General features: G+C 53.4%; 6 protein-coding genes across 6 annotated transcripts; 5 read left to right on the top strand and 1 right to left on the bottom strand.

Moving 5' to 3' along the window:
• Positions 1 to 901: 901 nt before the first annotated feature.
• On the top strand, positions 902 to 1,438 carry CORC01_02111 (uncharacterized protein; the record flags this gene model as incomplete). Its single annotated transcript, XM_022613763.1, has 1 exon — positions 902 to 1,438. A coding segment is annotated over one exon (537 nt), but the record flags the coding sequence as incomplete, so codon positions are not given.
• A 626-nt stretch (positions 1,439 to 2,064) lies between these two features.
• Positions 2,065 to 4,724, top strand: CORC01_02112 (leucine rich repeat domain-containing protein; the record flags this gene model as incomplete). The annotated part of the gene is made up of 2 exons (XM_022613764.1): positions 2,065 to 2,097; positions 2,193 to 4,724. The coding sequence occupies 2 exons, from the start codon at positions 2,065 to 2,067 to the stop codon at positions 4,722 to 4,724; spliced, it is 2,565 nt and encodes an 854-aa protein (XP_022479855.1).
• Positions 4,725 to 4,852: 128 nt separating this feature from the next.
• Positions 4,853 to 5,053, top strand: CORC01_02113 (uncharacterized protein; the record flags this gene model as incomplete). Its single annotated transcript, XM_022613765.1, has 1 exon — positions 4,853 to 5,053. The coding sequence occupies one exon, from the start codon at positions 4,853 to 4,855 to the stop codon at positions 5,051 to 5,053; it is 201 nt and encodes a 66-aa protein (XP_022479856.1).
• An 8,186-nt stretch (positions 5,054 to 13,239) lies between these two features.
• Positions 13,240 to 13,359, top strand: CORC01_02114 (uncharacterized protein; the record flags this gene model as incomplete). Its single annotated transcript, XM_022613766.1, has 1 exon — positions 13,240 to 13,359. The coding sequence occupies one exon, from the start codon at positions 13,240 to 13,242 to the stop codon at positions 13,357 to 13,359; it is 120 nt and encodes a 39-aa protein (XP_022479857.1).
• Positions 13,360 to 16,139: 2,780 nt separating this feature from the next.
• On the top strand, positions 16,140 to 19,072 carry CORC01_02115 (fungal specific transcription factor domain-containing protein; the record flags this gene model as incomplete). The annotated part of the gene is made up of 6 exons (XM_022613767.1): positions 16,140 to 16,142; positions 16,389 to 16,800; positions 16,855 to 17,063; positions 17,127 to 17,478; positions 17,537 to 18,218; positions 18,274 to 19,072. The coding sequence occupies 6 exons, from the start codon at positions 16,140 to 16,142 to the stop codon at positions 19,070 to 19,072; spliced, it is 2,457 nt and encodes an 818-aa protein (XP_022479858.1).
• Positions 19,073 to 24,008: 4,936 nt separating this feature from the next.
• Positions 24,009 to 26,746, bottom strand: CORC01_02116 (OPT family small oligopeptide transporter; the record flags this gene model as incomplete). The annotated part of the gene is made up of 5 exons (XM_022613768.1): positions 24,009 to 24,496; positions 24,558 to 24,799; positions 24,857 to 25,062; positions 25,112 to 25,866; positions 25,918 to 26,746. The coding sequence occupies 5 exons, from the start codon at positions 26,744 to 26,746 to the stop codon at positions 24,009 to 24,011; spliced, it is 2,520 nt and encodes an 839-aa protein (XP_022479859.1).
• Positions 26,747 to 26,836: the final 90 nt, after the last annotated feature.

The raw sequence follows: 26,836 nt of genomic DNA on the forward strand, positions 1-26,836 counted from the left end.
GTAAGGTGTGTAAGGTAAGGTACCCAGGTCGCCATATTCGTGCATATTGGTCCATGAGGCAGGTGCTGATTGATGGGCGATGATGGACAGGAGGCAGGAGCAGGCATCGTGAGTTCCCTTGTTTCCTGCCTCATTTGCTACGCCAACGGTTGAGACGAGGAAGGAGGAGGGGGGGAGATCTAGGGCAGTTGCAGGCAGTTGCAGTCAAAATGGAAAGGGCGCTCCAGCTTGTACCGGGTACTTTGGTCTGCTTTGATTGAATGACCCGCCGCTACTAAACAGGGATGATCCCAGTTTTCAATTGCTCCCACATCTCCTCACCCAGTCTCTGCCTCTCGCGAGCTCCCTCTCCCATCCACAACCAACCGTCGCCCTCTTGACCCGACTCTCTCACCTCGGGTTTCTCGCTGCTGCCGCTGGCGAACCCTCCTTGGCGTCTCTTGTAGCAGGGTGCGGGCTGCAGGGTCGACTAAGAGAGAGTGAGAGGTGCTAGGGTGGACATGGGCGCTCTCGGGTGCTGGGGGGATGCTAGTCTGCGATGATCAGGGTGTCTTTGGAGTCTGAGGGCTTCTTGGTCTTCCATGTTCAGACACCTGCTATGGCGTGTTGCTGGATGCTTCAGTCTCCAGTATCTGCAAGGTATCCACCCCCGAAAAGTGGATGACTCAGATGGGGCCTCGAGGCCTGTCGATATCCAAACCAGCATGTCCTGGTCAAGGGTCACCCGTCAGGGAAGGCTGGCCGCTGGTCCTCTCTGTTCGCTGCATCTGGTGGCTTGGGGGTGTGGGTGCGGGTGGGTTGATTCGAGGGTAGGGTGCCTGGGTACGTACCAACTCTCTGGGCAGGTATCCAAGGCCGTACCCCGTACCGCCTACCGCTCTAACCTGCGCACCACACCTTTCTCTCTTTCTTCCTCCCACCGATACCTTACCTAGCACCACCAAGCAGCAGCGGGCTGGTTGGCGACCATTTGTTATTATTAAACCCGGACCCCGTCCGACCACCCCCCTCCTGTCGAAGAAAGACCCTTCTCGGTTTCCCTCACACTCCTTTCTCTGTGTCGTGCAGAGTTGTCGTGAGGAGTTTGGAAATAGCTTCCTCGACCTTGAATCACCATTCCGAATACCCTCAACCTCCTCCTCCTTATCCTCCCGACTCGACCTCGACCCTCCTGCGTGTTCGTACGAGGCGAACCCGATCTCTACAATACGAGAAAAGAGAGCCACTGTCCCCGGTGAGCTTTCTCTATCTCGCCTCCGGCCAGAAACACCAAAAAAAAAAAGTGAGTGCTCTCTGTTTGGCCACCGTTCAGGAGAACAACAACACCAGGAAACCAGTGCCATGGTTCTTGACCGCTGCCTTTTGCCTCATGCCTAGCTTGTTGCCTCATTTTTGTGACTCCTCACTACCCTGCCTGCTTATCTTGCCGCCTCGTTAGAGGAGAGGGAACGAGAGAGGGAAATCTCTGCCTCGCACATCGCACATCGCATCCCACACCACTCACCTGCTATTGTCTATTATATTCCCTCTATGCCTGTGTTTGCCTTTGCCTGTATCATCTGTCACCCACCACCGTCGGCCGACTCGTGTTGTCGAGTGTTGGCAACACCGCTTCACATTCCCCTCGTTGTTCTCGGCGTCTTGTACTTCCCCCCTCGAAATTCCAGCGTTGTGAGACAGGACGGCTCCTGCAGCGTACGCAACGGGATGCATGGCTCGTGGTCCCTCTCACGAGCCTCCTCACTCCTTCCGACTGTGCTGCCTGGCAAAGTGTCGCAACGGCGCTTCTTGTTCTTCTCTTGTCATCTCAATCCGACTTTTCCCACTCTCATTTGCTCTAAAAGCTCTTAGCCACGCAGCAACGGCATACTAACCCTCCTCGTACAGTCTGCGGTGTAACCGGTTACGACTGGCCCTCGTTGTCCGACCTAACAGCAATCTCTGGTATCATAGACGAACGACACTCACGATCATATTAGGCGCCAATACTCGCCGTTTCTCTCCTTTCTCAACCCCAAAATACCCATACCCTGTACTCCGTCTGCCCCTGATGCGTCCTTGATCATGGATTCGGAAGACGGGGAGTTGTTCGTAAAGGTACGTTTTGTTTAACATCAATATTGTTATGTCTTTACTGCTAGGCTGCGCTGCCCAGCTTGGTGTATCGGTTGTGCTAATATCTTTGTTTACAGCAACTGGCCAGCTTTGTGCGCACGCACGAAAAGGCTCTCGCCAACGCCTTACAATTCAGAAGACAGGCAGCCTCTCGCCATGGCTCCTCTCAGAGTGTCAGCTCGATTCCCACGCCTCAATCACCGGTCGTCCCCGAGAGACCCTCGACTTCGGCCTCAACTTCGAACGGACTCGCATCCGCTCTCTCTCTGGGTTCTTTGAACTTCACTTCGCACACTGTCAAGTCGGCGAAGCTGGCCTTGACGCCGCACCATCTGTTTTACCTACTCTCTCGGTTCGAAGAACTCGCCATTCCCGTTGGCCCTATGAAGATTCGTCTCGAGAACCTACACGATAGCTCAACATCGGCCAATTACGTATCCTTTTTGAGCAATACCCAACGATCCCGAAGCCGCGGCTCCGATGTTGGTTCCATCCACTCCGTATCTAGCGTTCGAAGCGTTATGTCAGGCATGTCGGCTCTCTGGACAAGTTTTGGCATTGGTGCGAGCATTTCGGCTGCACGAACCGAGCGGCAGAAAGCTGCCACCCAGGCCGACCTGAAGTACTTATACTCGGCTTTCACCAAAATTCCTTGCTTGCGCCTCGCCCCCGACTGGCGCGCCCGGCTGATCCGCGGCTACGAGGAGTTCCCATTCGACTCCGCGGTGCCGCTCTATGTCTTCAAGAATGTTCAAGCTCTCGAAGTGAACAGCATCGACTTCCGACAGTTCTTTGGGTGGGATCGCATGGCCGAGCAGCTGAGGTCGCTGACGCTGAAGCGCGCCGGCGTTGAGGATCCTGCAGACATCCTGATCGACATTGTGCTTGATGATATGGACAAGCGACGGAGGAGGACATCGAAGCAACAATCATCGCCGACTACCCCATGGCCCTCAAGTTCCAGCCCTCGCAGGAGTCCCACCATTCCTCACGCTGAACTTCACAAGTCACCCTCGATGCCGGGTTCGCCAGACCCACGCAACTCGATCGGGGACCTGGGCATTGGTTCTCTGAGCACCCAAGATCATGCCGTTGACGACGCACATGGTGAAGGCAGACGGCCATCTCTGGCTCGAGCGGAAACGTTCGAAGCCATGTCGCCCCCCAAGGGATCGAGACCGCGCAGCAACTCGCCAACTCGCCCCGTCAGCTCCCGCAACCCCTCTCACATGAGAGGAGGCCACAAGGTTCGTCGCTCCGGCTCTGGCAGCTCGCAGTCGAGTCTTTCGGACTCGTGGCACCACAGCCGCGCCGGCAGTTCTTCAAATCTCTTGAGCATGGGTGTTCTGCCAACATCAAAGTGGCGGTTCTTGAAGCACCTCAGTCTGGCCGACAACTCCATGACCTCCATCCCTGCCACTAGCTTGGTTCCCCTCGCAAACACCCTTCACTCTCTAGACTTGTCATCCAATCTGTTTACTCAGATCCCCGACAGTTTGGCCACCCTTACCGCTCTTCGCGCACTTAACCTCTCACACTGCATGATCGATGGGCTCCACTCCTTGACGCGCAATCCCCTCCCGGCCATCTCGGCTCTCAACCTCCGCGCCAACCGCCTGCAGTCAATCGCTGGCATTGAGAAACTCTACCCCCTCGAGCGATTGGACCTTCGAGACAACCGCTTGTCAGATCCTATGGAGCTGGCCAGGCTCACTGGCATTCCTGACATTCGAGAGATCTGGGTTGAGGGCAACCCTTTCACCCGCACCCACAAGGATTACCGCATCACAATTTTTAACCTCTTCCGCAAGACCCCAGGCTACACCGAGGACATTGTTATTGACAACTGTGGTCCTACGTATTCGGAGAGGAGATACTTGGTGGAACGTACACCGGTCCCTGCCGCCGTGCCGGTCGTCAAGCCCGCTCCCGCCGACATCCCGGCTGTTGACGTCAGCAAGCCAGCCATCATCTACGACATCCCCAAGGAGCCTTCCGTCCTCCGCAAGGAGCGGCCGGTTCCCAAAGCCGTTACCAGCGAGGTGAACACCAGCTCCACTCGCCGCCGCAAGACACCAAAGAGACGGATAGTAGACCTTTCTACCACGGATGCATCTGTGACCGTGACGCCTGGTATCGCGTCGGTAGCACCTGCGGACATCAAGGTGCTCGCTTCTGATGCCACGGCCACCGCGGCCGGTTCAGACAACAACTACCGCATTTCGCAGGCCCCTGAGATACCTTCGCTTCCCTCCGCCATTCTGGCCGACAATCGAAAGGCCAGCTCTCAACCCGAGGTACCCCGCATAGACACCAGCGTGGTTCCTGAACTTCCCCCCATCTACACAACCCGCGATGCTCCGGCAGACTCTCAGGATTGGGATGTTAGCGGGGAGATGTACCGCCGGAAGATCGAAGCATTGCGGGACAAGGTTGGCAATGGTTACCTCAGTGTGCTCAGTGAGGAGGGCTGGGATCCCTCTCGCCCGCCAACGTACTCGGTTCCAGAGTTCAGCCCAGCCTCGACCGTTCGGCCCAGTCCTACTACCCCCCGGAATAATTCCCACCATCATCCCCCGGCCATTCACAGTGGCCGCACCCTTGGATAAAAAAAAATAGCCCTTTCCACATGATACCCTTCATGATACCCCCACCCCCCTCTTGAGGTTCCATTCTACCGTTGGGCTGCTTTCTTGAATTCTCCTTCTGCAGCATTGCACCTGGCATTGCCACGAGCATGGACATTGGGTTCACCTCCAACCATTGTGTTATTCGTCACTTATTTTTCAGCATGGTAGAGCATAGCGTACAAGGCGTTTTTATTTGGCGGTTATCGTGTTTCAGTGTCCGCATTTTCGTTTTCACACAAATTGCACCGCCTGAGATGGAAGAAGGCCACAGTAGATCTTGTCGCTTTCCGGTCTGTATGGTTTCTTAGCGCGACCTCGACACGAGGTCTCTCTCGGGCATCATGGGGATGGGAGGGGTTAAAAGCGAGTGGCATCGGGCGCGTAGGCATCTTCTTTCTTCTCCCAAGACTTGTTTTCTTTTCACATTGTGGATTTGAATTTGGCGTTGGCGGGAAACATATGTCGAGTGGCTTTCGTCATTTTTGGTTTCATGGGGCACGAAAAATTTCCCGCATGAATTGCATTGTGTGTTTGGTTATGGTAGATGAATACTTGTCCATACGACAAGCTGGTGGATGGCTTCTAATACATGACGAAACGCATATTTCATTGACAATCGTCCTTTCTGTTTGCTGCAATGTGAAGTATGCGTAGCAGCTCAACACCATCTTGATGGTTGACTGAGTCTTTCCGGTCTAACGGGAGCTTAAACGCTTGCAGCTAAGCCCTCAAAAGACTTTGACTAAACATGTTTTCTTGGGCCATGGTGAAACGTTAGGTTGTAGTCAGGGCCTCCGTCGTATCGATCAAACGGCGTTGAGTGCGGAGCTGGCTCCTCAAAATATTGACGACTAACTTATACGACGCAGACCCCCGGTGGGCCGACTTCCAGAAATACACAAACATGGGGAATGAAACATGGGGAATGCTGGTGCATGGATTATCATTCAGCCGCAACTTAGGAGCAATGACGCCATTGACACGGGCGGAGATGGACGGACAATTCGTATGCAGGGAATGAGTTCTCGAGTAGAGTGGCTGATGTTACGCTCACTCAAGGTAAGCACTGTTGGGAGGCTGTTCACTTTACATACACCCGACTTTTACGTCTAAATAGCCATGGATTCAGAGTTGCTTAGGCTGATGGTTTTGTATCTCTGAGACAGGTTTGGCTCAGGATGGCCGGAACTCTCCTTTGCATTTCGATGACATCCATGGCTTTCAGAAGTACTTCTTTGGGCAGGCCTGCGAGATTTCAGGGTGTTCCCAGTGTGCAAGGGGACTTTCTTCTTTCTGGATTTATCTCTGCGGGAATAGGAAAGTTAGAGCGATACCTAGGCTCAAACATGGGTGATGATCACGGAGGGGTGTGAGGTTGGGTACACATAGGTTCGCAAGATAAGTCCTGCTGAAATGGCGTCGTCGCAACATGTTTGTGGGAATGTGTCTGCCGAGGATGGCGCTGCTTGAGATGATGTATTGAATACAGTCGCGGCTCCAGCTTGTACGTGGGCGCTTGGCTGGGTCTTTTCTTTGATTTTTGGAGGGCATCCCGGGCGAAATGTTTGTAGAGCGGTCAAGGAGTCTTCACGGTCTTCACTCAGGGTTCATTGCTTGTGGTCGCATCCTTTGAAGATCTATTCCGCTCACGCGAGTAGTCTTGTCTCTGCAGCTTTCTTATAGTACGGCTACGTTTCCCTACCTAGGGAAGGAAGTTAGCTTCTCAAAGTGCCTGCGGAAAAAAATCGGTATTCAACTAACAACCATGGAAGGGACAGGGCGTGGCTTGTTTCCGCAAACACATATAGTCCTGCGAGAGGAAGTTGCCAATTTTGGACATCTTCTTTTGGCTTTGTGTTGAATGCCCGCTTGGCCAGCCTTCTCTAGCAGCCGTAATCCCAAATCTCGTGGCTTAGGGAAAATATCTTTCACCCACGCTTTCTGTGAGTACCTGCTTGATGGGTATTCCGGCGTGAATAATAGTACAGGAAGGGGGGTAGGGGACGGCTGAGGTGCATTGGGGCACGATCCTATCCGTAAATCCATTCTGACACGGCCAGTGATAAGATGGCGCTTAGCAGTGCAATATCCCATCTGGAGAAAGAGTATGGTCTGTCTCTCCAACACCAAGGCGCCCGCCCCGTTCTACAATGAATTTCACACCCACGGAGGGCGTTCAACTACCTCTGCCATAATCGCCGCCGCCAAAGTGATCTAACCAATACGAAAAGAAGAAATCAGTAGGGTGGACCTTCTACAAATCCAATACTCCAGCCAACTTCAGTTTGGTTTTCTTGTGAGACGTGCTGAATCCTCCCGTTGAGTGGGGCGCTACCTCTTCCTTGCTCCATCATGATCCGTAAACAGAATGACGCTGGGTTCCTTGACACACTTGTTTGCAAAAGAATTTTCATGTCAGAGCCATGAGTTTTTTTAGCAGTCAAATGGAGAAGTAGCTCATGCCAACAACACATAACAAAGAAGGGCTAACAAGCATATAGCGCTTGTTCTAGTAAACGCGTGATAGGCCCATGTTAAAAGCATTATATTCTAGGTTGACAACGCCTCTACTCCTCTGCGTAATTTCCTCGGGAAGAAAAATGAAATCCTAAAAGTCTTCATGTCGAAAACTTCCTATAGACTCGTTAACGTCGATGGAATGGTATCTAACTTAAGTCACCGCAGTTGATGGAAAGCCGAGGTTCGGTGTTCAAAAGCGCAACTAAATGCTTCAGCTTGTTTTCCGAGTTCGAGAGCACCGCGAAGCAAAAGAAGAAAGTACTGTCTTTCTAATTACTCGCATTATCTGGGGTTGGTAAAAGCGTCGTAATGCAATTGTTTGTGATCGACTTAGCTGTGCGATAAACCATCGTTTTTGAGCTGTAGGAAGATGAAATCATTTATTAGGGGCTACGATAAGACCCTTAAGGCATCAGTCATGCCGCCCATTTTTCTTTACATTAAGTGAATTCTCCTGGAACAGCAGCGGCGCGCTGAAAATATTAGAGTTTTTGTCACCTTATTGTGAGGCTCTGGTTCACCGATGTCAGTTTACGTCTCAGGCTAATATCTCATAGTCACCTAGAAGTCAATGACAACCCCACTCATGAGATTCTTAAAGCGCTTGACTACCTCCATCATCTAGCCCTCAAGGCACTTTACATGAGTATACCTTGCTTTTACTAATAAATACCTAAAGGCAATACCATGCTTATTTAAGTCTGTCAAAAGCGAGTCTGACGAGGGCAGCGACTTGGAAACGATTATCGAAGCATATACGGAGATACTGTTACAATTTACAATGTTCCAGAAAGCCTTTTTAATGCAGCATTTGCCTAAATGTCCACCGTTGAGACAAAAAAACACCACGTAGAACCATCACTCAGGTGAATGGCCAACGGAGCCACCCAGGGGTCCGCTTACATTGACGTAACAACTACAAATTGTGGCCTCGGCTCAAACAAGACATTTGAGGCTTGTTTGTTTTCTCTGCTGTATTTTCTAATCATCTAGCTGAAAAGTTGAACATCTGCCATAGCTGGATATGAGTGGCAGACGACAAAGAAACAACTGAAACTCGTGACAAGATCTGAGGCCCTTCCTCATATAGCGAGCACTATGAAGACAGAACGTCACCTGCTGGAGTCCCATATTGAGGGTTAAAAGACTCTACACCGATCTTTTCACGGCACTTCTTGAATGAATCATCGTCTTGATCCACACACTAGTTAGTAAACAAGCCTTATAGCGATCCTGTTCAAGTCGTTGTTCCCTTCTACTTTAACGACTAATATTGACGGAACAGGTTATCAAAATGAAGCCGACTTCGCTCTCTAAGAAACTACAACATCGGGTTTTGACACAACTTCGTCGGGCTTAAACGACACTAAAAACGACAGAATGAATCGTCAGAGATTACATCATCAGTGGATCAAGAACGTGAGTGGGACATCGAGATTCAAAATCAAACCAGCTTCAGTCATTCACAAACATAAACACATAGTTCTTTATAGAATGGATTTGCGAAAGAGCAAGTCTGACTGAAAACTACTCGATCAAACATGAAGACTAATTTTATCAAATCATCTCAAGAGAAAGTAAGCCGCACCTGTAACATAAGAGGTTGGTTGTGCAGCTACTTCTGTCATGGAGTTTCATTACTCTCATCTGAGATTTAACACCAAATATACACCGAAGGCCGCCACCACGGAAAACAGCACTACCAAGCTCTGCGGGACCCCTTGGACAGTATCAAAAATCAGGCACCGCCAGAAATCAACATTGTCTACATCACTAGTGGCACCGCTTGATGTGGGTGAAATGAGCGGGAAGCTGACCCGTAGCTAGCAGCCTCCTACTCTCATGTTTTCGACAAAGAGGGAAGCCTACGGTCAGTCAGGGGTTATGAGATGATGATCACAAGCCCTAAGGGGAGTACGAAGCTTTTATGATGGGGGCGAGGCAGAGTGATGGTGCTTAGGTGCATATTCCGTCTGCTGCTGGCCACGTCCACCCCGAGACTGGAAGAATGCTCAATCGGCAGCTGGGGTAGTCAGTGCTCAGCGATCGCATGAGAGACGACATCTTGAATGAAGCAAGATTTATCGGTTATGAACACCAAGGCTGATTACGGAATCGCATTCTACTTTGTAATGATCCTCCTCGAGAACAGAAACGCCGGTTGGCCCATCCGTGGGGTCCGCCTCCTCCAACTGTTTGCATGGTAAAGCTTTATATTGCGGCCCCGTTAATTACGATGCATCAGCTGCAGCTCTCCATGGAACGAGGCTGGTTCGATTATTGCTAGAGCCCTGCTGGCCCCAGGTGACCCGTGGAGGTGGTAGTATTTGCCAGATTCCTCGGCATGAAACAAGTCAGCCAAAGGGCGCCGATATAGACAGGATCAAACTTGACTCAAGTCGGTATATACAAGGTATGAGTGTGGCGTGATACAATGCGTTCTACCTGGCCAGGTATATTCTCTACTTTTGGACTTGAGAAAGGTGTGGGCGTTGTCCATGCCGTCAACCATCGCAATATCAGCTGATATCTGGAAGCGAGTTGGAGTGGGCTACATTGCATATGATGTCCCTCTTTGCTTGGGAACCGTACCGAAAGTATGTAATAGAGGCGGCCGCTATGCCTTCGAGTGCTGTAATGGAGGCCGTTGCTTTTTGTTCATTCAAGAGACGTGAGAAGAGAGTTTCATCTTCTAGTGGCGTCGAGAGGGGTTGGTATGCGGAAGAGATTTGATAACTTCAGGAAGGAGCTACGGTTAGATAGCATGCAGGAAATAAGAAGGCTGAGAGGCTTACAGAACCGTTCACAATAGACTAGTTTGGGGTTGTCCCTTGATGAACGCTGAATCTTTTAGTGGCCTTTTCAAGGTGCCTTTTCAAGGAAAGAAGAGTGTCCGGCTACTGGCTATTTGAGTTCACAACTACATGAAAGGGAGCAAGGCTTGAAGAAGATGATGCCAGCCACATTCCTTTTCACATGGCTGATGATTTGAGCGCCAGGAAAGAATTGCAGGTACTAGGCAGCAGCGCGGCCAAGTAATTAGAGTCCAATACACTTCCTTTCAAGCGAAGACCTGGCCAGAACAGTGTAGACATAGCACCGGGTGGTTCAATTCAACAAGCAGCATCGAGAAGGCGCAACGGACGAGTGTGAGAAATGGTGTAAGCGAGCCATCGACCGGGTTCGTAGTACCGTACTTTGTAATTGACAGCCTCCGTCCGAGGATGTCTTCGCAAAGAGTAGGCCGGGAACTCGTGAATGGCATCGCAATAGTCCTGATAGTTGAGAAAATGCCGCGGTAGAAATACGGTAACTGGGAAGGTGGATTACTGTATGATAGAGCCTGCACCAAAGGCCTGAAGGGAATGAAAAATGTCGACAGAAGCGACCTGCCGCGAGTATAGCACACTCTGCAGACGCAGGAGGCAGCTTAAATTGCATATGGAAAATGTTTCCACAATGGAGTGAATGCCGACCTGATAAGACAAGAACGAGTTACATGGATGGGTCGGATATTCATGCGGTAGTGGAATGTAAGTTTGGCATTGCAGGAGAAAGTATCGGAAAGTATCGTGCAGATGACATGCACCAACGTAGTCAACTGGATTCCACCCCAGCCGGCATTACCGAATTAGGAAATTAGAACACAGGTGATTTGTACACATTGAACAACGAGGGCCAGGGGCTGCAAGCAAGGGATCCAAAAACCAGGGCGGGAGAGCAATGTGGATGAAGCTTACCCCAGATAGTCAGGCTGGAGCTGTACCGTTAACCATTGCACTCGACTTGAAAATAGTGAAGAGTCCAGGAGAGTTTGACCGGTCTCACTTTGCGTGTCATCAATATCCTGGTGAACGGCATGAGTCGTTGGGCGGGTTTGGTCATCGACCTGTGGGGGGATGGGGGACGGATATGGTGGTTTGATAACTAAGATTTTATTGTCCCAAGCGCAGGGTAACCGAATTGTTCTACGAAGATGGAATTGGGTTAGACCAGATGGTCTGGAAGCGGCAAGTAAATGACGACTATGATATGTGAGCGCAGCATCCATCCATGACTGTTTGCGGAAAACACCTCATGTACGGATGCAGCCACGTCCAGGAAAACAAAAAACACGCAACAGCTGCAAGACAAGTGCTGTGCTGTGATAGGCAAGTCAAGGCTGTGGCAACATGTTCAGACTGAACATCTATCGGATTTCATCCAGTTTCTAAAGAGCCATGTGATTAGAACAAGATTCAATAAGACATAATGAGATGAGCGCAATATAAGTATGTGTGGTTGTGCAGGGTGGAGTATCTACGATGTGCGCGTGATGAAGGTGATGAAGAGCTGTGTCTGGGTGGGTAGGTAGTTTCTCGTTGCGGTGTGGTATAATCCAGGTTTGACTTTAGGTCATGCACTATCCGATGATGCGGCGATACAGTTGCGGATTTCCAGTGTGAGAGAAGAACACAAAAAACCGATAGTCGGCAGCCACGAATTCAATAGGGTGCGGGCGAAACGAACAGACGTCCTTGCTCTTACGGGCATTTTTTGGGGACCAATTGCGACTGCATCGGAACGGGGGTTTGGACATTGCGTCACTGCCGGCCCGGCCTTGGCGCGGGCGCAGCTCCTTCCGACCCAGTTTCGCTTCCGGAAGACAGGAAGGGCGGCGCCGGACAAAGGGGGGAAGTTGCAACCAGGCTCCGATTGCAGAAGGAGCATTGTTGAACCAAAAAGGCAGGGAAGGAAGGGCATCGCACACGTACCTTAGCCCTGGCACTCTGCCCATGCCAATTATTCCTGCCTTGCGCACCCAAGGTACTAGGCAGTTACAACACTCTTCTTCTCCGCACTTCCCAATCAACAACCATCGAGACATTTCATTGATGCATTCATTCTTCACCCGTTGCACGATTCGTTGCACGGTCGATTTTTCGCCAAATCCCATCAGCATCATTCGTGCGCCAATGTATGATGCACCTTCACGTCGCACTCTTCACTTCCCGTCATCGCCATTTTAGACTTCATTCTGGCAGATAAACGACCGTCTTTAGCGCTTCAATAGCAGCGCCTCAATAGCGCATTGACCAAAGCCAATTGCAAAAGTCCGTCCGTGGCCAACGATCTGATAGATGAGGGTCTAGAAAGCCGTGGAGAATGCCACCAAGGTGCTTGGCCGATTCAGCGCCAACGCGCGATCCTCCGAAAGGCAAGCATGGCACGTTTTTCAATTTGAGGGAGATGGTTCCTTACCACGCTGTCGGAACCATTCCAGTCGAATCGCGTTGTCTCAATCGGGGATCGCCTACGCCGATGAGAGATGGAAATCCCCGGAGATATCGCCGCAGGCAAAAGGGAGAAGAATGATGGTTTCACGCCTGGGACACGCTTCTGCAAGCCTCGCCCGTCTCGTGTGCTCAGTCTCGCCAAGGGCCCATCAGATTCCAGCCCAGCCCAGCCCGAAGAGGTTCGGCTGAGCCGTGGCCTCCCAAGGTCCAGCCACACCTCCGGCACTCGCTCTACGCTGAGCCAGTGCCTCTTATGCATGGGCCATGGCAGACAGGCGTGACAGGGCAGGCCGCTGCCGCTAATCGAGAGAGCATGTCTCATCCAACGCTAGTGAGCGGTGGCGCCACTGGCTTTGGAGGATTGCAAAACATTGATCCAGCTCCATGATGGATGCCATGCTTCTTCTCTGCATGAGCTCTGCAAGAAGATCTGCGAGATGTCTGTGCCACGCACATGGGGCCAGCTACATCTGGAGACTGAACCTCATCAAACGTGCCTTGGATAGCGTCGCACACGACTACTTCGTCACATCGCACACATGAATAGTCTTGGACGTTTTTCCCCCCCGTCTCCCTCTCAGGACATGACACTGGCATTTCCCGGCTGCGCCCAGTCGAATGTTGTGCTCAATTCATCCAACCACTCACCGAATTCTCTGCAGATTACGAGCCGCAGCTCTGACAGCTCCTTACCGTCTATGCGTCCCTGTCATCCCAAGCTAGACCAGGCCAACTTTTCTATCGGACCTTTATGCCAGCTTCAGGTCAAGCGCAAGGGGCAGAGATCTGCTTCGTCGAGGAGGATTTCTCATCATTGAAGCACCACTTGTCATGCATGCCAATGCACAGCGCAAGTCCAAGTTTGACGAGCTTCTCGTTACTCAACCTCCCTCCCTCGAGATGTTGGGTCGGAGCTGGCGCTGGAAACTGAATCGGCCGGCATGGCCCATCATCTCCGTCTCTTGCGCGCTGCACTAAAGGGTTTTATAAGCCGGCGGCGCCGTTCCGGCTGTCTCTAGGCACATACCGGTAGCGTCCACATGGGCATATTGACCCCCATGCTGTCCCGTCAAAGACGTTTTGGGTCTGGACCTGGTCTTGTCTGATCAGCTGGAACGGGACAGTAGAGTCTCCTGGCCTTCTTCAGAGGAACAGGAACAAAGGTGAGTCAATGTTGGTTCGCCCACCCCCTTGACGCGACTTCGGGCCCCTCTTGAATTCTCCCAATCCTACCTGATCCAGGCGACATGACGGGGGCCCGGATTTCCCATCGCTCCCGTCTTGAAGGAAACCCCCCCTTGCTCTACAATGCGGTCCTAGCTCTAAGCTGAATCCTGCCTGGCCCACACCCCCTCCCCTTCCCCCTGGTCTGCATCCTTGACCCTCTTGGTCCCCGCTTCACATAGCATCTCGTTGCGCGACTCGACTCGACTCGCCTCGAGCTTGACCACCTGGACCTGGCCTGCCTGCTCGACTTTGACTCCACGACCCAGCTCCTCGAGGGCTCCAGTCCAACTCGCTCACCCCAGTCCTCCGACTCCCCCGTCCCCTTCACCTGGCCTGACTTGCGTTGGGCGTTACAGGCGCGCGTACTTTCGCTACTTTCGTACTTTGCCCATTTTTGAGAGTCTCTTGGACCAGCCGTCTGTCCCATATCCGATCAAAGTCTCGCCCTTCCCTCCCTCACCCGCCCATGCTTTCTCTCCATCCTTTCATCATCCTCGTCCGGCCTTGCTCTACTTGTCTCTCTCCTCCCCGTCCGTCCGCCCCCCCCCCCCCCCCCCCCCCCCCCCCCCCCCACGCCCCCCCCCCCCCCCCCCCCCCCCCACCCCCCCCCCCCCCCCCCCCCCCCCCCTCCCTCCCCCGTCCCTCCTCCCCCCCCCCCCCCCCCCCCCCCCCCCCCCCCCCCCCCCCCCCGCGATCGCCGATATCCGCCTGCCGCAACGGCAGTTCCCTCCATCACCTTCCCATACCATCCAACCGGTCCTGTCCTGTCCTGCCCTATTCCGTCCTATCCTGCCCACCCGCAGCGAGCCAACGCGGCGCGCGGCATAACACAAGTTGAGATCTGCTGCTTCCCACGTCACATCTCATTATCCCGTACCTCGAGGTATTGCTCTTTAAAGCAACCGCCCCCATACCCGAAAGCCCAAGCTTCCCCACTTGCGGTTGTTCTCGCCGCCCATCATCGCCCAGCCAGCCAGCCAGCCAGCTTGCTTGTCTGTCGTCGGAACATGTCAGAAAAGCTTGCTTGAAGAACCGACCCTTACTAGCTTCCCGCCCCCGGGGGCAGAGCACGGAACCATCTTTGCGGCTGCGGCTTCCGCACCCTCATCTCCTACCCGCTGCCCTCGCCCGTCACTCAACTTACTGCAGTGAGAGGGAAGCATGAGCATGCCTATCCGTATCTGCTGTCTGCTGCTATCCGTCTCTCTACAGTCCACTTTCTGAAAGCGCCAGTATAGTCACAGTCACCTGTAGACCCTCGACAAGACTCCCGCCCAGTTTCCGCCTTCCCCCGCCCTCCCCGCCGTTTCGACTGACTTGGTGGTGCTGCGGCCGCTGCTGCTCCTACCCCCAACTCCACATCGTCGTCTCGTCGGATAACGGGAATCATCCAGGGTCCATGGACGATCGGCTGTTGCATCACCATCCTCGACAATGACCCGACCCAAGGTCCCAGAGGACAAACGCCAACGGACTGCACAGGCTTGTGACACGTGTAAGCGCCGGAAGCAAAAGGTAAGCTCCCCATTTCCCCATTCCCCTCGTACCTCAGAGAGCACTCGTTTTGTTTCTCTCTTGTGGCAGAGCCCAACTCCCATCCTGGCAGATCAATAACATCGTCATCTTTTGTTTCCTTTCCTTCCCACCTGGACCTTCCCGCTCCCCCAGTCCATGATATTTTTTTTTACCCAAACTGTCTTCTTGTTAGTGCTCTCAGTGCCAGCATACTCAGTCCCCTCCGGGCCGCTGCCAAAACGTCTTGCCCTATCCCCACCATTTCCTCGCGCCGGTCTTGGCTAGTTGCCTGAAAAACCAAAAAACCAAAAAAAAAAAAAAAAAAAAAAAAACCCCCACCCCCCCCCCCCCCCCCCCACCACCCCCCCCCCCGCCCCCCCACAAACAGCCTGCCCTACCACCACCGTTCCCGCGCCCGCGCCTTGGCCAGGTGCCCGAAAAAACAAAAAACCAAAAAAAAAAAAAAAAAAAAACCAACCCCGTTCCCATGACCATGAATGGGAGTTCTGTTTGCCCATCAATCGATACCTAGCTCATGTGCCGGGGACTATCTCTTGTTGGGCAATTATCCGGTCCGATATAGCGAGGAATCCTCCAGTCACGTTGATCGTGGCCTCACAATTCGACCAAAAATACACTTTTATCGTGCCTACCCGTGGAGCTCCCCTCTTTGCCTTGATTGTCAATGTTACGTTGCCAACTAGGTCCGTTCCATCAAAGTGGATGGTTGGCATCCATGTACACCATTCTTCATCTGTTTTCCGAGGTGTTTCTCGCAGCACATTTTGCAATCATTGCTGGACCCTTAACCGGGGCATCTCGTCGGGATCCGGGGTGCCCCTCGTCTGGGTATGCCATGGTGGGCAACCCGACGATCTGGTCACAGAATTCCCAGGATCATTGGTTCATCCCATAAAGCGCCCCAGTCTCGATCTACAACGGGTTATCGCGTTGCTGGTCTCGTGTACACCGCATCCCGGCCTACGTGAATGACCTCAGGCTCGGCAAGTGCTAGCCTGTTGTAACTTTTCGAGACATTGGCCGTTCCCCTCCCGCATCACGTTAGTCGCCAAGTCACTTCCAGTCGCTGACCGATACCTGACAGTGCAACGGTGCTCGCCCATGCGGCACCTGTACCAAGAGGAGTCTGCAGTGTACATACACAACAAACAATGGCTCCGAGCAGACCACCCCGGACCAATTGGCTTCTCCTTCAAAGCGTCGCAATATCGAAGAACTACCGACGGTGAAGCCAACCGCCCCAGATGGGTCCCTCACGTCCGAGAGCCCCGCGGCGGCCACGACGCCATGGGACTCGAGGCCTCATCAACCAGTCAAAGAAACGAAAGCAGCATCAGGGTTCGACGTCAAGCCATCCATTGAACAGGACCATGATATGTTGGCAGCAGACCGCGAGTTTGATATCCGCTCCAGGCACAGCACGGCCTCAGGACCTGACGAAGAAACTTCGCTCATGCAATCCACCAGAATGTTGCAGGATCCTACAGGCAGACTCCGTATGGTCCCATGCCAGAGCATTGCATTGTTCTAACTGCTAACCATACAATCAGTCTACGTGGGCGACTCAGCCTCATTAGCCTATTTACAGCTCATACGAATGATTGTCGAGGCGAGCGTTGGGCCCAGCGACTTTACCATGGATCCTAGCCGCCACAAGATAATGGAGGCTACGAGCGCTATTCCGACGAACATTCGACCGCCGCATATTCTACCCGACAGGGATACAGCCAACGCGCTGCTCGACTCCTTCTTTACAAATGTACGCGGACCTCCTGACTACCTCGCGCGACTCTGACAAGACTTGTTTGCTAACTTGCGACAGACCCACGGCTTGATCGAGGTCTTCAACAGGGAAGCGTTTGAAAAGTCCGTGGAAGCATGCTACACGGACCCTTTGGCAGCGCAATCTTCTTTCCTCTGCTTGTTGCACTTGACCTTTGCCATCGGCACTGTCTTGGGCACGCCACTTCCCGGCAGCAAAGGAGACGTGATTTTCAAAAAGCTACGAGCAAGTCAATATGACCGCGCGGAGCTCTTCTTCAGGAGTGCTAAGGCTCTCGGTGACCCAATCTCCGGATTCGAAGACGCAGATTTTTGGTCTGTGCAGGCACTGTCGTTGATGGCTGTTTATATGCTGGCGGTATCCAAGCGCAACGCAGCATACGCTTACTTTGGTGAGTGTTGAACCAATCCACTTCTTGCGGCATGTTGCAGCTAACTTTGGGTTCTTAGGAATGGCGGTCCGTTCTGGCTTCGCGCTTGGCCTACACAGGGTCCACGAGAACCACTTCATTTTCAACGGGGACGAGATTCGGCTCCGTCGCAACCTCTGGAGAAGTCTATTCGTTCTCGATCGGTTTCTTGCCGCGTCACTCGGCCGGCCAGTCGCCATTGACGAAGAGGAGTGCTCTGCGGATGCGCTTTTACTGTTTGAAAAGAACCCTCAAGGGGAGTTGATCCGCGTTACGGACCCCGCCGATGGACTTGATGCTGCCGTGCGGTCTTGTCGAATCGTTGGGCAGATTCTCAAAAAGATCTACGCCCGAAGGCGAATATCAGTCCGCCTCGCTCAAGAGATCTGGGAGCAGTGCAACAGCTGGTACACTACCCTCAGTCCCGAATTGGCGGGTGGCCGGGTGGCCGCCGATCCCAACAACCCCGCGCACGGCATCGCGGCTCTCCATGTCAACCTCTTGTACAGCCACTCCATCCTCTTACTGACGCGGCCATTTTTCCTATGTCTTTTGAGCAAAGTTCACGGCGAGCGAAGCGGTCTCGCTCTCCCAGTTCCCCGATGGATCAACCGCATGTCCAAGTACTGCGAGGCATGCTTGCACGCTTCCAATCAGACCATCATCTACGTACAAAAGGCGTTCGAGAGCAACTACCTCCCTCAACGAAATCCCTTTGTTTTGTACGTAACTTTGTTTCTGAGCTACAGAGTGCACAATGCTGACATTTTCTCGCAGGTACTTCCTCTTCGCCGCATCACTCGTCATCTTGAGCAATGAGTTCGCGTCGATATACGCCAACCCGACCTACGCTACCTCAATATCTAATACCATTGCTATCATGCGCTACTGCGCCACCAGCGACCCGCAGGCTGCCCGGCTCCTCTTCATCCTCACATCGTTCCGCAACGTCATCTACGAATTACAACAGAAGAAGACGGAGCAGCCGGCGATGCCCGCACCCCCGACGCTATCCCCAACATCCCTCAACGACCCCATCGGCACGATCTTCAAGCCCTCTCGCAAGAACTCGTTTGCTGCTACCACGACGGGCACAACAGGAAACGCCGTCAAGGCAATGGCACCACCGCCGCTGTCAATGAAGACGGATCACAGCTTTCACACGCCTACAGGCGCGTCAGCCGGCGTCTCGCCGGCGGGGAGCACCCCCAGCATGTCACAGGGCGACCAAAGCGCGCGAATGGGCGGCGACTCGGACACGGCTGATGGAGAGCTCGAGTTCGACCAGCTCTGGGGTTGGTCGGCCGTGCCAAACGCGGGACCTAGAGGGTCCCTCGCTTCGGGGACAGCGGTGCCAGCCGCCGTCGGGACTCTTCCCGTTGCCGTAGCCGCTGTTGCGGCTCCAACTACGAACGCCCCTGTATTTTCTGCGCAAGCCCCCGGCCAGCAGCGGTTTCAAGGCTTTGCTAACTACGTCGGGCCTGGTGGTCCTAATGGTGCTGCAGTGCCGGCGGCCGGGCCTCCGGGGTTCACAGCTCCAAGTGTACCAATGTACGTTCCGGCAGAGTACTCTTAGTATGGGTAACGCTGGAAGCATTTGCACGCAGCTCGGGGAAATGGGTTTACCGCTTGCTTGCAGCGGATATTTTCACCAGCTCCATGTCTAGGCAGGTGGCTAGGACACGGCTAACGGGTTGACCCCTGTCGAATCAAGCCTGGGGCACATAAAAGTGGATTTGGTAGGAGGAATGCAGCGAAAGGACGCAACGATACCCGGAGGATAACGAGGAGGAAGGCTACCACCTTTTCCAATTTTTTTTTAACAAAATTTAGAAGGAGGGACCAAATGTATGTTCATACGTCATATTGACTTTGGACTCGGTTCGGATCGGACTAGGCACTTGGATAAATACTGTACTGTACTGGTAGAGAAGGCCGGAACATCGGCCGCGGTGATAGAAGTCGGAGACAAGGGAAAAGGACGGATAATGCCAAGCAACAAAGTGAAGCGGAGTACCAAAAGAAAAAGGCCTGCATTGGGACAGAGAATACCAAAGGGTTGATGTTATCTCCCACAGTTCAGCTACTGGATGCTGAATCACATGTCTAACTACAATAATAGTTACGGTGGGGGGTTGGATCGGATCATTCATGACTTTGTTCATCATTAAGGGGGGGCCGGTTCGACTGCGAGACACACCGCAGCCGATACAAAATAGACTTGGAAACCCTTACTACTGTTCACTTGACCTTAACCTGCGAGCGATTACTTACTTGCTCCCTTGAACCGGCAGGTATCTCCCTTCCGCGATGTCCATATAGCCATAACTCTAGATGGTACCTCGCCGTGCCATCCGCCGCTTCGGGAATGTTTTTGTTCCGCAAAGGTACCTTTCTTGGCATCATGGAACGAGTCGTAGGCGAGGATATGCCGTTATTGCCTTTGGAAAGCTACGTCGGCTGGCGATTCTCGGTGGGGTTGGGAGGAGGAGACGATGGAGATGCTGTTTAGGAAGATCATTTTCGTGGTGTGGAGGTTGGCCGAAGATGGTGGACGAGGTGGAAGGGGGGCTTAGAGTCGGGAGGGGAGGAAGGGCTGGTAATGGGTTTCTGGTGGAGCTGCTTCGAGGTTCTTTCGTTTCGTCGACGAGGGACCCGAGGTCGAGGATGTCGCAGAGAAGCTGGGTTTCGTTCCGAGAGGTGGAGGATCTCTAATCGGCTTCGTTTTTCTAGATGGTTAGAGATGCTAGTGACGACCACCCAAAGCAGTGTGTGTGTATATGTTTGTGTCTCGAAAAAGATGGTGGTTCCGAGAGAAAGTTACCAGCCATTTGGAACATATGCCGTCCACTGTGCCGACGTTGAGGTCGAGTTCCCTCTCGAAAAGTCGTGGAGGCATAGTTTGAGCGAGGCGGGGGGTTGGCGGCGATGAACCCCGTGGGTAAAGGTCGGGTCGTACGTCAACTTTCGGGCCGCCGGCGAAGAGCCGTCCCCGTGGAGGGCAGCGCTGGACGCCGGGTCAAGTCTGTCAGGGATCCATCTCTCCGTAACGGGATTTGTGTATGGGCGTAGGCCGGTATCTCAAGGTATGAAGTATAGAGGACTCTTTTCTCTCGGCATTCGGCGGTTTCGTTCCGCCATGGCTACTCTCCGAAGATGGAAAGCGTTTCGTCCGGGTTCCAAAGTCCGATACATTGATCATCTGACATCGAGTAAAGGAACCAGGACAGGGAACGGGGAGTTGATCGACGGGCCTCGATGCAGCTCCTCTCTCAGCGGCGGAGCTAGGCTCTCTCTTTCGTTTTCGGGGGAAAAGTGATCATAGTGGCTAGGTCCTACGGGGAAACTCAAAAGAAGTGTATGGGGGAAAAGGCAAGCGGTGCTACTCTACTGACTGACCAACCCGTCGTCAGAAGTCCGCGGCGGCCGGTTCGGGGCCCCCCCTTTCCCCCTCTCCCATCCATGGCTTGGCGAGGCCGAAAATGCACATAATCTTTGGTATCTCTAGTGTGGATTCAAACTATGCTGATGGGCCGGCTTGGGAGCAAACTTGCAACGGTCCCAGTGAAGAGCATGGCCGCCACAGTATCTCGGCGGCGTCCGCGGGGACGAAGAGGTTAACGCGTGGTGCCAGTTGCGTTTAGTCCTGCAGCATTCATTCACTGCGCGAGAAATCCAACACTACCTAGGGCGGACGTGACATGAGACGGGTGGCTAGGCTCGTGGTCTCATTTCCGCCGCGCGCGGCCGGCGTTGCTGAATGCTGCGACTGCCGTTGATGTCGGGCAGTTCACTTGGGGCCGAGGACCCGCGAAAGATCAGCGACGGCGGAGACGAATCGCGGCCGCCCCTAATTGACGCCATCACCTGTCTTGTCGCCAACCTCTCCCCCTCTCAGCCTCTCTTCTTTTCACTTGCTGCTTGTTCTCCATTCCCATATTTTGCGGCGAGACAGTTGGGAAGACAATACGCAAGGGGGTTCTCGCGGGATTCGCATAGTGAGCGAAAGTTCGGTGAGAGTGTCATCCCAGATATGGGTAGGGCAAATAAGCTCCTCCGCCAGTGACTAGCGAGCCGCGCGCGACTGATAGCCTCACGCACTATTCAGTTCGGGGGTCCAGTCGAGCTATCAGCGGATACCTAGCCCGTTCTGGGCGTTGGCAGTGAGGGGGAGGGGGGGCCGGTGTGACCGTGTGAGACTGTTGAACAGTCCAATCGTCCAACGACGAATCCGTGATCAGTGACACCGAGTTCAAAAAAAAAGTCTCGGCCCTATAATTCTTCGTACGATCTGTGCATACCGACGTGGAGTCGAGGGACCAAGGAGGGAAAAAAAAAACAGGACCAAGAAGAAGAAAAGCAAGCTTTTCCAGGATTCTAGAAAAGAGGGATAACCGGAGATGGGCAATCTGCAATGCAAGGGGGTTTATTAAACCCGATCTGATCTCGTTCATACAGACGGAAAGTCGAAATAAAGTGGGAAAACGTGGCTGGGCCGAAGTTGCATCGCTTTAGACCGCATCATCGTGGCCGCCGCGGCCGTCGTTGCCTGCCGCCGGGAACACTCGGCCGAGGGCTACCTGGGATCGTGTCTTGGTAAGGTCAATGCCAGGTTGTGTTTGCGCGTGGCTCTTGCAGGCACGGGAGGGGAGACAGAGATGGGGGGGGGGGATTAGGTAGTCTGCCCGGCCAATTCGCCGATGGTTGCCGCCGGTTGCAAAGGGCGATGCGTTGGTGGCGATCATCGAGTTGGGATAATACGACACTGGCATAAACGGCAGCCAACAAAAACAAGGATTGGAAAATACTGGGGACCTGCGGCTCTTGGGCTCCCGAAGAAGCTACTGTTACCGACGCCCACATTGCAAAGCTTGTCTGCGTGTGGTTCGTAATGTACGGATACTCGTGCCTGCCGAGAGACGAGGTAGCGATTCCACGCGTCCGGCCGGTATTTCGCATTGCGCCATTGGCACTTGCAGTCCTCTCTCTCTGTCTTGGGCCCTTGGCAATATACCTGACCTCGTTCCCAATGACACGAAGATCGTCTTGGCGCTCGTTCAGACACACGACGACGACATTACGCCTTCTTTCCTTGGAACAGGCGGCACGCTTTCTGAAATCAGGCACAGACCTGGAAGGAAAAAAAAAAAAAAAAAAAAGGGATCTCCTTACAGGAAACAATACTCCGTAGTGTACTCAAACTATGGGTAATAAACCCCACTGAAACGACCGGGCTCCATTCTCGCTAGAATTTTTTCGCCCCCGACAAAGCCCACTCACCCACTCAACTCAACGGCAAAACAAAAAATTGGTCCCACTCTTCCAGGTTGTTGTCCTCGACTGCAACGTCGGCCCATGCGAGTATCGTCCGCCCCGCCCGACCGTCCGGATGCCCCCGTAAGGTTCTCCACCGACGGCCCCGGCGGCCCTCGACCCCCGAGCCGTTAGCGCCAACGAACAATGCACCGCCGCGCTCACACGCGCACATCCGGATCCTTCCCGGATCCCACCCGTCAAAAATCGGTTTTTTGTAATCCCCACGCCAAGGTGGTGGGTTTGCGCGAGAAATAGGGGGAGAGGAGGGGTGAGCTTGCGAGGGGGCCATCCACTAAGAAGGATAGATCCTCGACAAACCGAAGAGAGGATGCGAGATTTTGCGCGTTTGCCTCGCGGGTTTGGAATGATGAGCCTGTCTGCATTTGGGTCCGACTCCTGGAATGCCTCCAGAGAACGGATTGCATGTCTGCAGCCGTGCCGTAATCATGGTGTTGTCCAATTACACGACGGCCGAGTTGCGGCGGCCTGGGTGGTTCGATTTCGTGTCTGGAGGCGTCGGGGCGCAGCCCGCTTCAGGACATTGGCTACGCTTCTGCAGGGTGTGTCGTTGGTGGATCAGAATTCTCTGGAATGGAAACTTTGGCTTCCCAGCGTCGGTGTCTGCAAGACAGCATTGTTGTTATTATTGTTGAGAAAGAGCCATTGGGGCGTAGTTCAGGGCTGAGACGCATACCTGTAGTATGCGAATAACAAATAATCCCATACATCATCTTCTATCGAGCATTGGTGTCAATGGTTGGGGCCTCTTGTGGAACGACGACATGGTTAGTTCATCGTGTGTTCCCATAAAGAGCTGTTCTCTTGTGGTCTGGTTGAGGTAGAAGAATTAAGCACGGAAGACTACAACGTCGCTATTATACCACATTTCACTTGTCTGCGGCTATTGGCCTTTTCGTAAAGGAACGCGAAAAGTAGAGATTAGGCTAATATCGCGTGAAATAGAGAGTATACACAGTAAATAATCCATCCTTAATATCGTGGTAACCAGACCTTCTACCCATTTAGCCATCCAATCCTAAATTCTCCAGGTCTTTCCAAATAGGCGCCTACAAAAATGGGAAAAGTTATGAGGAAAAGACATGGCATTTGCCTTTCTTTGTGTTCCCCGTGTTTCGCGGCTCTTTAGTGATACAAAGCCCCTTTTCATACCGTTGTGACGCCGTTGTTGTCGATATTTACCAGCTTGCCGGACCAAACTTTGTTCCAGGAGCGGGCGTGGCCTGGATGGCCGTGCCCTGCGCATCCATAGTCGCAGTAACAATGTCGTTACCCCACCATTTAGGCGGCTCAATCTTGTTGAGCGTGAAGGCCAAGAAGATGACGAGCGTGGCGAGCGCCAGGCCGAGGTCGAGGCCGGATGAGGTGAGGTAGTTGAGGCGCGACCACCAGCCGAAATGCTTCTTGCGGATGTACTGCTGGAAAATGTAGCCGACGACGCCCCAGGAGAGGTAGTTGAGGGGTGTCGCTGGGGGAATGGATCCAGCGCCACCGAAGATGAGGGGCGCCATGAGGTACTTGATGGGTGACTTTGGCCACTTGCGGGCGGCGAAGTAGAAGATCACGGGGAGGACTGCGCCGAGGCCGAAGAAGATGAAGAGGCCTGAGTAGACCTGACCCGGGGAGAACATGCGGGCGGGACCGATGAGACCCCAAATCACGGAGGCTGGACAAGGTGTCAGTAACATGGTACAGGAGCCATAATTCCGGGGGTAGATAGGACGTACCGGCAAAGAAGACGCGACCGCCTGGGCAAGAGAACTTATTCTCCTGGTGCGGCGTGCAGACGTCGGGGATATTTTTCAACGCGGCATTGAGCACGGCGATCTGAATGAAGCAGGAGAACGTCGTTGCGACGACCTGGCACATGAACATGGTCCTTGGCGGGATCTTCATGTAGTGGCCAAACTTCAAGTCAGAGACGAAGCTGAGAGACTGAGACATGGTGATGTAGCCAAAGGTCTTGAAACTGTACCACTTGTCAGTACGCGGAATCGTTTGAGTCGGGTAGAACAGAGTTTCTCACATCATGAGCGCCAGAGGTCGTCCGGGTTGAATGTAACCGTAGATGAACTCCGTCAAAACGTTCAGACCGATCTGGTTGTTGGTGACAGCCTGAATGATGCCGATGGGCAGCGAAAAGCCGAAGGAGATGGCCACCGCCAAAAGGAAGGCCCACCACGTGAGGTTGGTCGGATAGTGCAGGACGGTTACGAAACCGAGACCAAGCATCTGAATCTGAGTCAGTATGGGGTGAACCCATGGTCAGGGGATTACTCACAATCACGAACAGACCCATGTACCACCAAGTCGGCGCTTCCTTGTACTTCTTCATGAGCTTCATGTGAATATCGGGCGTCTCCTTGTTGCTGTTTCTATACTGGGCCCAAATCTGCTTTCCGTTGTGCAGGTAGGTGTAGACGATCAGGGAAGCGATCGCAGCGAACGACAGCCCGTACGACATGGCGAACGTGGTGCTAATGAACAGGGGCGAGTAATTCTTGTACGCCTCCTCGTTCAGCGTGAGCTGAGGGGTCAGAATGCGAGACGTGTTGTACGGGTTGCCGGTATTGTCATACGTGCCCGAATCACTCATGGGCAGGAACTGAGCATACCACACACCGCTGTAGTGGAAGGCTGAGCAGCCGATGATGAAGAAGGTGACGACGCCGATAAGGGTATTGGCAATGGCGTGCCATGGGGGGATGAGCGGAGAACCAACGAATCCGGAAATCTGAGTCCAGTCGAGGGTCAATGGCAACAGGGACAGACCGCTCGTACCGCCGAATAGCTGGTTGACAATGACGTTGTTCGGGGCGATCCAAGTGGCAAACGCCATGATACTGAGGAACTGGGCAAGGAAGCCTGGAATCCAGTAGTAGCAGAATGAGCCCAAAACGATATATCCGAACCACTTGTATCGGGGCATGCTGCCGCCAATGAAGGTGGGATCGGGCCTGTCATTCGTCTCGTACATGGCGTTCATCAGTGTGACGGAGACCAGGTTCCCGGGCCAGATCATAGCAGCCGGATAGACTGGCAGTGAAGTTAGCAAACCTAAACCTTAGCTGTCTGATGAGTACGCACCGAGGAACTTTCGCATGATGCCGGCGATTCCGTAGCCCAGCGACTGGGTCGAAATCGTGAGCAGCAGCTGAAAAACGATGCCAAAGTCCTGCTTGTAGAACACCAACTGGGCCAGGATAATGTCGGTAGCGTAGGCAACCGAGAAGGACACGCCAGCCATCACGACGATGATGGAGTGTTCCTTGATGTTGAAAGGGCCAGGGTTCAAACTCCACTTGATGCCGAAAGTCTTGAACTGCTTCGTGGGCATCACCTTGGCCCAACCCTGACCGATAGGCCATGCAATGATCTGCGCAATTAGGGGGCCGAGACCGATCGAAGGCTGTCGTAATGAGAACAGCGTGTTCATCGAGGCACCGAGGGTGACCAACAAGAGACCAATAGTCCAGGCTCGAATGGTGTTGCACGGGATGTCTTCGTCGTAGTTGCGAACGGCAGCGCGTACTTCGGCATACGGTGAGTCCTCCTCCTCCTCCCTCTTCATAGCCAGCTCATCATCGACCTCTTCGGTTGGTGTCAACGCCGCCTTACGAATCCTCGTCTCGTACTCTTCGGGCAGGTTCGGATCTAAGAGAAGTTCATGTTCGGACCCTTGCTCATCTTCATCATCATAGCCATGATAGACACTTGACTCACCCCATTGCGAGAGCCTCTCTTTCAAGTCCTCGACCGGGTCGCGGTCTGAGAATCTTGAAGTGGTAGAGTCGGCGGGATTGATCTCGCGCCCACTGACCTCCACCTCCGCTTTGGTATCGAGCCCGCGATCGTTGTCCGCCATCATGGGTTCTGAAGCCGTGCCAGACGACTTGCCATTAGATGGTTGGGGCATATTGAGAGTATTCCCAGGTGTGTGGGAGCACAATCATCAACGACGAGGTCCAAACGTCCCAAAAGCAAGAGGAGGCAGTGGGTTTCTATA

This window comes from Colletotrichum orchidophilum (assembly GCF_001831195.1).
Source record: "Colletotrichum orchidophilum strain IMI 309357 chromosome Unknown Scaffold_11.1, whole genome shotgun sequence".
Classification (NCBI taxonomy): Eukaryota; Fungi; Ascomycota; class Sordariomycetes; order Glomerellales; family Glomerellaceae; genus Colletotrichum; species Colletotrichum orchidophilum.